We start from the raw sequence: 9,143 nt of genomic DNA, 5'->3' as shown, positions 1-9,143 counted from the left end.
AGAGAGCGGTTTGGAAATGAGGCAGTGTTTTCAGAGTCCATTTTAAAATGCATGATTAGGACATGACTGAAGGCAATTAACGTGCTTCTCATTCATCTACTGATCAAGTTGCAACTGGAAAGGAGTTTCCATGTGGGGGAGGGATGCCAGGGAACAAGCGCGTGGCTTTTACGCCTTTTTCGGAGGGGAGCCGAGTGTGGGCTCAGGGTTGGTGGATGCCGAGAAAATGCCTTCAGAGGCCTGCAGGAGCGTGCTCCGCCCCCCGTCCCAGAGCCCATAAAAGCCCAGGGGGCTGGGGCACCCCAGACGCCCTGTCTTCTCCATCCCCCTCCACACGTACCCACAGCAGGAGCGCTCCTCACCAGCCTCTCCCAGACACCATGTCCAGACAGTCCACTATCACCTTCCAGACCAGCAGCCGCAGGGGTTTCAGCACAGCCTCAGCCACCAGCCCAACCACCGGCCGCTCTCGCTTCAGCTCCGTGTCTGTGACCCACTCCCCAGGGGGCAGTGGAGGACTGGGAAGGATCAGTGGCTTCGGCAGCCGCAGCCTCTACAACCTGGGGGGAACCAAGCGGGTCTCCATCAGTGGGTGTGGCAGCAACTTCCGAAGTGGCTTTGGTGGCAAGGCGAGCAGCGGGTTTGGGGTCAGCAGTGGATTCGGCTATGGGGGTGGAATTGGAGTGGGCCACGAGGGCTGCGGCTTCTCCGTCTGTCCCCCTGGAGGCATCCAAGAGGTCACCGTCAACCAGAGTCTCCTGACTCCCCTCAACCTGCAAATCGACCCCAACATCCAACGGGTGCGGAAAGAGGAGCGGGAGCAGATCAAGACCCTCAATAACAAGTTCGCCTCCTTCATCGACAAGGTGAGTTGGGAGCTGCATCTGGTCCACGGGGTTGGGTGCCAGGAACTCATGGGGAGGCCAAGTTCAGACAGCAGCCATGGCCCAACAGCTTCCCTGCGGGAAAGCACATTCACTCAGCAAGCATCCCTCAGGGGCAGACGTATTTGCAGGTGGGGCCAGCTTGCCCCACAGGACTTGTGGGTATTTCCCTTCATCCTCCTTGGGAGCCATGCTGGCTGGTTCAGTCAACACAGAGGGAAATGTGAAGTTCTTAAGTTCCCTGAGAAAGCCAACCTAACCCAGAGCAGGGCTGGTAGAGACACTCTAAGAACGGCGGCTCCCCATCAAGGAGCCACCACACTAGCTCTCTGGAGCCCCAGAGAATGTCAGGGTAACTTGATGGGCTTTTCCTTTTCGACAGGGGTTGTCAGCTATATCATTGGCAGACGGGTATCAGGTGAAAAGTACTTTTCCTCTCTTCTATATCCATTGGGGTGGTGCCTGGCTCTGCCTCCCCAGTTTCTCCAGAATTTCTTCTCTTCTCCCATCCAGGTGCGGTTCTTGGAGCAGCAGAACAAGGTCCTGGAGACCAAATGGAGCCTCCTGCAGGAGCAGGGTACCAAGACTGTGAGGCAGAGCCTGGAGCCCTTCTTCGAAGCCTACATCACCGACCTCCGGCGGCAGTTGGACAGCATCACCACCGAGCGAGGCAGGCTGGATGCTGAACTGAGAACCATGCAGGATGTTGTGGAGGATTTCAAAGTCAGGTGAGAGTGAGAGACCCTTCTGATCACATGCAGTCATCCCCAAACTCCTCTTGATGAGGGCCAGAGGAGAGCAAAGGAGCAGATGCCCATGTCAGAGAGGTTTGGACCTATAGTCATCATCTCATGAGAAGAAGAGAGCAAGGTATGGAGTAACAAAGGGACTCTCATCTCATGCATCACTACCAACAAGAAGCTGACTCTTACATGTGTCCATGACTGCAAAGGGACATCTGTGTCATCTAACAAAACATTCTAGCTCTGAAAGCAATATACTATTTTACAGTCAGTTTATTATTTAACTGACTGTAAAATAGTATATTATGAATATGGGCTCTATTATTGAGATGCCTGCATTGCCAGGGTATACCCTAGAGTATGAACCAGGCAATCTGATCCTCCTGAGGGAGTCAATTTTGACTTGCCATCACCTAGGCTGCAATAGGTGAGGTATCCAATAGAAAAGATGGTCCTCACCAACCCCTTAGGTGGCTCACCCTTGGTTTCTATTTTAAAGCAACATCTACTTACTAAAAAAAAACCCACACTATTTAAATGGCTGCCCTGAGGTTCAGTGAAAATACATCAAAATCAACTGAAGCAGTGTCCTGAACAAAGTTTATCTCACAGTTCCAGCAGGCACTTAAGGCAGCAAAAAGTTTTTCAAGATTGGAATTGTGCATCTCTACGAGGATGGAGTTGCATAAATATGTTTTACTATCCCTGTCAGCTCCATGCCCACCTTCCAGTCTTACAAAAGCAAAAAAGGAAAAAGAAACTGGCAGAAGAAATTATTCTCCTTTTACAGGGGGAGAAACAGAGGTTAAGTGAATCACCTGAAGTCACACAAAGGTCTCTTGCTACACAAGTAGTCCACCTCAGCCTGAGAAGAGTTCAATCAAACCCTCACTCACCGCTCGCCCCCTCTCCTCTGTGCTTACAGGTATGAGGATGAAATTAACAAGCGCACAGCTGCTGAGAATGAGTTTGTGGCTCTGAAGAAGGTGGGTGGAAATGTCTCTCAAAGGAGAAGATTCAAAACCGAATCTGGGAGTGTGGGGTGACAGACCCTTGGGCCACCCAAGAAAAGTGATTTCAGCCCTTAGAATATCTAGAGAGCTCAAACCGGCCAAGGTTCTCCCTCCACGTTTATGGCCTCAATGACCTTGCTTGTTTTCTGTTAGCCCAGGAGACTCAAGCCACAATTCCCAGCAATTACCCAGCCCCAGCCCCAAACCCCAGATACAGAGTTTGCTAAAATCCCAACTAGAAGGGCCAGGGAGTCTACCCAGCTTCTTTTGGGCTTGTTGCCTGGGGCCAGGGTCTCAGAGGAGCATCTTGTGCTGTCTTTTCAGGATGCGGATGCTGCCTACTTGAACAAGGTGGACCTGGAGGCCAAGGCCAACTCTCTGACTGATGAGATCAACTTCCTCCAGATGCTCTTTGAGGCAGTAAGATCCTGCATATGTGTTTGTCCCTCCTATGTCTAAAGCCTGACAAGAAAAGGATATTGCAGAATGTTATCCATATAGTCTCTCCCTGGGATGGAGGGTTGGAGAGGTCATGGAGATTGGGAAGAATTGCTTGAAGTCCTGCCACTCTTAACCCCACCCCAGCTCTGAGTCTTCTCCCTGCAATCCCATGGCTGAGCAAGGAGCAAGTGTTGATTCCTAAACTCCCATGTCACTGGGTAACATTCCCAAGGAATCAAGACCCATCTCTCTCTTTCCTGTCTCAGAGAAGTTCAGAAGGCAAGCTGCCCCTCAACCCATTGGTCAGGGTGCTTCCTGGCCCCTGAAGATGCCTCTTTCTGCGCATCTCCACTCTGATGGCAGACACCTGGGCCTGTGGAAGGGGACAGAGGGATAGAGAGCAATGAAGTCACACTGTGTGGGGGGGAGGGGTCCTAAAAATCACCCCATCCTGAAGAAACCTTTAATGCTGGCATATGAGTCACATATGTCATATTCAACGTGATCTAATTTGGATTCAGAGAACACTTGCTCATCCTTCATATTCAGAGAAAAAGCACAGAGGGGAGCCTTGAGAATGGATACTGGGGACACACTCCCATTCCACTGATCTATGACCCAGAAACTCCTCAGGGGTCGGCTGGCATAGCAAGAGCTGGGCACTCCCTGCTGGGGATGCCAAAGGATTCCTGACTTAGATGGGTGGTCAATTGCGTAATTTCAAGACTCCTTCTTTTATTGCGGCGGTGACGCTGAGTTAACTGGCTCTGCAGGAATTGTGTCAGCTGCAGACGCGGGTCAGCGACACGTCCGTGGTCCTGTCCATGGACAACAACCGCAGCCTGGACCTGGACAGCATCATTGCTGAGGTCAAAGCTCAGTATGAGGAGATCGCCAACCGCAGCCGGGCGGAGGCTGAGTCCTGGTACCAGACCAAGGTGAGCATGGGTACCTCCGTGATAGGCTGCAGGTCTAGTGTTCTCTGAAGCCTCAGATCATTGTTTAACTACTAGCCACAAGCCTCAGGAGTCATGCGAGCATTCCTGTTTCTTTCAACTTGGCAGAAGTGTCTTGGAGGCTATGAAAACTTAGCTTGAAATGGATGTGAAAATCCCAATACACACATATGCTGATAAGCGGTCAGGCAATGCTGGATGCTCAGGACAGCCACAGTCGCCCCACCACTTACCAACTGACAGGGGGCTGGATGAGACTCAAACAACCAAGAAATGCTCATAAAACTGTTTCCAAAGGGCTTGTTTACTTACAGAACTCCTACTGTATGCCAAGCAGAATTACAAAGTTGTAAATGAACAAAATACAAAAGGAGTCCAAGGTCTGGGAGGCCATGAGATGAGTGAACAGTCATAGAAGGGGAAAAGCATTAATAAAACACTTCCAAGAAGAGGTGGGCTTTAGTCTGTTTTGGAAGTGATGGGGGACAAAAGATTCCCAAGGAGCAGGGAGGGCCTGAAAGGCTGAGCAAGCAGTCCTGTGGGGCTTGGGGGCAGAAATGAACACTTTGCCAAACAAGAGAGCTTGCCCTGGGAAGAGGGAGGTTGGCATGACCGCAGAGAACTATTGTCCAAAGGTGCAGATGGCCAGAAGGTTTGGGTTTGGAGGAGTGTAGCAGCCTGAATGTTCCAACCCATGAGATCAGTTATCGGCCAAATGCAGATGATTTTCCAGGGCAGCTGCTCACCTACAAGCTGGCCCTCATCCCTTGCCTTGGTCTTTGCACTGCCTTAGTCGCTGCCACTGGAAGTGGTAGAAAAGAAGCAGGTGTCAGGTGCCAGGGCTACAAGAGTGGATGTAGCTCCTTGGCAGTGAGTGGAGGTGGGATGCACTTAACTCCAAGTGGGGTGGTTGCAATGTGCAGTGTTGGCGAAGACTGTTGTTGCCTTTAACCATGTGTGTCCAGAAACAAAGAAGCTGAACCATTCAGAACTTTTGAAATTGGACAGATCTTCACTCAGGCAGGGGCTCTTCTTCCACTGGGCAAGGTGTGAGTTTTCTCCAGTCTGCTGGAGGACACAGGGTGCGTTTATTTCTCCTAAATGATGGTGTCCTAGACCCACACCATTAGACAGAGAGCAACCTAAGATGGAGGATTCTGTTACAAAGTCTTCAGAACGGGGTCCTCTATAGCCTGAGCTCCTTCCAATGGTGTTTCTCTGCAGTGCCTCCATTTCCCCAGCACTGGCATCAGGGGGGCCACCAAACTTCATGGTCACAGTTGGTCTTTGATGTATGCCCCATGACCAAGAACTCCCCAAGGACAGTGCCAAATCATCCCTCACTCCTCGTGCTCTGCACGCTCTGGTGGCTTCATGTACAGGCTGTTTCTCTTGTCTGGAATATTCTCCCCTGAGCCAGTCAATCCTTCCCAGCCTTCAGTGCCTGGTGTGAATATCTCCATCTCTAGAGGGACGTCCCTGTCCATTCCCTACCCCATCCCTCACTTCCATATCTAAGTCAGATTCCTTTATCACAGCTCCATAGGACTTAGTTTACTTCCTAAGGGACACTCAGCTCAATTTGAAGCTATAAATTCAATAATATGCAGGCTGGTAAGGAAAGGAATAAACCAGGAGCCTTACTGATAACTGCTGGTATCAAATGCCAGCCTGGTTCAATTATTTTCCATCTCAAAAAAAAAACAAAAAACTGCAGGCAGGAGTCTGATTATTCTCTTCATGATATTCCCAGAGCCCAGGACATGCCTGGTGAGTAGATGTGGTCAAGAAACAAGCAAGGGGATGGGTGAATGATGAGTGCATGGATGGGCTTGCTCAGAGCACTGAGGGCCAGGCTGGGCATGCAGGTAGTGCTCAGGCCAGGGTTTGATGGGGTGACTGACTCTGCTCCGGTTCTGTCAGTATGAGGAGCTACAGGTCACGGCCGGCCGGCACGGCGATGATCTCCGCAACACCAAACAAGAGATCTCCGAGACAAATCGGATGATCCAGAGGCTGAGAGCTGAGATCGACAACGTCAAGAAGCAGGTACATTCTGGCAGGACCCAGAGCTCCCTGCACACTTATGTCTTCTGGGTCATTCTGCCTCACTTACAGGACTCTTCCCAAGAAGCACCAGATTTCCAGGAGTTATCAGTAAGGATCATGGCTTCCTCCTTTCCTTACAGTGTGCCAGCCTGCAAACAGCCATCGCCGATGCAGAACAGCGCGGGGAGCTGGCCCTCAAGGATGCACGGACTAAGCTGGTGGACCTGGAGGAGGCCCTGCAAAAGTCCAAGCAGGACATGGCCCGGCTGCTGCGCGAGTACCAAGAGCTCATGAACATCAAACTGGCACTGGATGTGGAGATTGCCACCTACAGGAAGCTGCTGGAGGGCGAGGAATGCAGGTGAGGGCAGATCACCCATCCCAGCAGCCTGGGCATTCCTAGGGGCTCAGGCTGGACATGACTGAAGGGACTTTGCATGCACGCATGCACACAGGTTGATACAGGCCCTTCCTTGCCTGGAAAGGGGAGCAAAATGCTGGTAGAACTGGACTCTGACAAAGAATACGGGTGCAGTTTCTTTCCAGGGAAATCATAATCAGCAATCCCTAAGTTGAGGTGCAACTGCTTTTAGCACCCCATAAAAATCTAGAAGCTGATTGGATCTAGGTAAAATCAAATCAAAGGAGAAATTTGGTCACGCAATGGATCTGGATATGTAGTATGAAAGACTCTGAATTGAGAATAAATTGTTCTAGGATTTGGGCCAACAGGTCTACCACTAACTAGCTACATGCTGCTGCTGCTGCTAAGTTGCTTCTGTCATGTAAGACTCTGTGCGACCCCCTAGACAGCAGCCCACCAGGCTCTGCCATCCCTGGGATTCTCCAGGCAAGAACACTGGAGTGGCTTGCCATTGCCTTCTCCAAACTAGCTACATAAGCTTAGGAAATTTGACATCCTCCTCTCACCAATGCTCCCCGCCCCCGCTTTCTATGTCTTTAATGATGGAATAAAGAGGCCAGGTCACATGATCCCCAAAGCCCACTGGGGACTTTGGACTCTGCCAGTCCCAGTTGTGTGACCAGCCGTGTGATTTCTCCAGTCCTCATCTGTAAAATGGGACAACCAGAGTTTCTATCTTCTATGTTATTAAGAGGGCTAAAGTGAGGGACTACCAGTGAAGCTCTCAGAACAATGGATGGGACACAGCAAATGGTTAGCTCCCTCTCATTTCAATGGCCAAAGATGTGGGCTTTGGAGTCAAATTAATTTGACCTCATATCCAGCTTTGTGATCATGATCGAGTTAGTTAACCTCTCTGATCTTCAATTTCCCCGTCGGTAAAACCGAGATTGTAATACCTACTTAGGGGTTGTTGAGAAAGTTAAGTGGCATAATGTGGGTAATAGGTAGGTAGCCCTTTCAAGGGCTAGGTCTGCATTTATAATGAATGCCACTTCTGTCCTCAAGATGCTAAAGCAAAACTACTCTAGTTGCTACAACAAGGCTAGACCGATGATTGCTATTGTTACACTTATGACTCAGACTCCTCTCCACACCTGTAATAACCTCGGTACCTGACAATAGGCCATTGTTGACAGAGCGATCTTCTTGTTCTATGACAGCCCTGCCTTTCCAGCTGACGCTAACATATGATTCGCTTTAATTTTAATTTTTTTAAGGTGTTTATCTCGTTTACACCAAAAATTCTGAGATTACAAATTTGACTCCTATGAACCCCAACTCTGCATTATTTCATTCATTAGATTATTAATTTTTTTAATACTACTGGTATTTAAATAATTTCAACCTCCATTACTTCTGCAATAAAAATAATTGAAGGCTTTCTCAGTGAATTTAAAACAATTGCACAAATGTCATTTCAAATGACCACAAGCTGCTGGACACCACAGTAACCTTCCTTCTCCCTCCTCCTCCCCATCAGGCTGAGTGGAGAGGGCGTTTCTCCAGTTAATATCTGTGAGTATGACATCCTCTCGTGTCATCTGGAGTATATGTGGCTGGGGACTGGGGAGATGGTGGGCATGTCAGAGGGTGCCAGGGATGTATGGGGCATTGGAGGGGATCCCACCAATGGGAGGTTCATTTTGAGAAGCTTTGAGATTCTATGTTTCTATTAGGAGAGACCTTAAAGTCACCGACCTTACCTCTTTGCAAGTGAGAGGGCACCACAAGGGGAGCAATGGGAAGTTTGCTCTCATCCTTCTACATGGGTTGCAGGATCCTCAGGCCACACCTTCCCTTGCCCAGACTGGATCACACTAGAGAGATACTGACTGCTCTCAAGCATTAGAGACAGCCTTCATGCTGGGCACTAGGGCATTGCCGGTTGGGCAGCCTCTTCCAGAACAGTCTGGGAGAAGCCCCACTCCTCGGCTTAACTCTATGGAGTATAACACAGAAAGATACCAAGGATTTCAAGGCAGTGAGAGTTCTAGGAGACCTGGCAGTTGGTGCTGCTCCCCAGAAGCAGGAGAGGCATTCATTAACAAGCTTGCACAGCTTGCACTGGTAAACACAGAAGTCACCATTTACAGAGCTCAGTGCTGGCATCGTGAGGCCAAGAGACGATTCTTACACCTTACACTCTGCAAGTGAGTTCAGTTTTCTTGACATGAGAGTCACCTTAGCGATTAATGATATTAACCAATGACTCAATAAGGCAGATCCCTCTGAACCACCCAGAGGTCCTCCTTCCCTAAGGTCCTTGTCCAGTGGCTCCAGAGACCCTCAAAGCTAATTTGGGGACTGGCTGGCATGACCTCTAAAGTTTCCTTTCTTGAAAGCACCTAAAGTCTGTGTTTATTTCCTAAGGTTGCCATAACGTAGTACCACAAACTGGGTGGTGAGAAACAACAGAAATGTTCTGTCTCATGGTTCTGGAGGCTAGAGATTACAAACGGAGGTGTCAGCAGGGCCATGTGTCCCTAAAACCTGTAGGGAGGACCCTCCTTGCCTCTTCCTGGCTTCTGGTGGTAGTTGTCCAGCCTTGGTGTTCCTTGCCTCACTCCAGCCTCTGTCTCTAAGAGACACACAGGCCATTTCCCTGTGTGTCTGTCTTCAGTTGGACATCT

The 9,143-nt window shown here is 49.7% G+C and overlaps 1 protein-coding gene across 1 annotated transcript in view; it reads left to right on the top strand.

Annotated features, from left to right (window-relative positions):
* Positions 1–314: 314 nt before the first annotated feature.
* The window catches only part of LOC120858259 (keratin, type II cytoskeletal 75), a 10,213-nt gene continuing 1,384 nt past the window's right edge, over positions 315–9,143 (top strand). The window contains exons 1-8 of the mRNA XM_040234200.1: positions 315–866; positions 1,398–1,612; positions 2,553–2,613; positions 2,965–3,060; positions 3,855–4,019; positions 5,961–6,086; positions 6,227–6,447; positions 7,994–8,028. Of these exons, the coding sequence (XP_040090134.1) occupies positions 381–866; positions 1,398–1,612; positions 2,553–2,613; positions 2,965–3,060; positions 3,855–4,019; positions 5,961–6,086; positions 6,227–6,447; positions 7,994–8,028 (1,405 nt within the window). The 5' untranslated portion in view covers positions 315–380. The remainder of the gene's footprint in view (positions 867–1,397; positions 1,613–2,552; positions 2,614–2,964; positions 3,061–3,854; positions 4,020–5,960; positions 6,087–6,226; positions 6,448–7,993; positions 8,029–9,143) is intronic.

The sequence above is a fragment of the Oryx dammah genome, unplaced genomic scaffold (assembly GCF_014754425.2).
Source record: "Oryx dammah isolate SB20612 unplaced genomic scaffold, SCBI_Odam_1.1 HiC_scaffold_29, whole genome shotgun sequence".
Classification (NCBI taxonomy): Eukaryota; Metazoa; Chordata; class Mammalia; order Artiodactyla; family Bovidae; genus Oryx; species Oryx dammah.
Note: the sequence above shows the minus strand (reverse complement) of the source record. Positions and strands in the feature narration are given on the sequence as shown.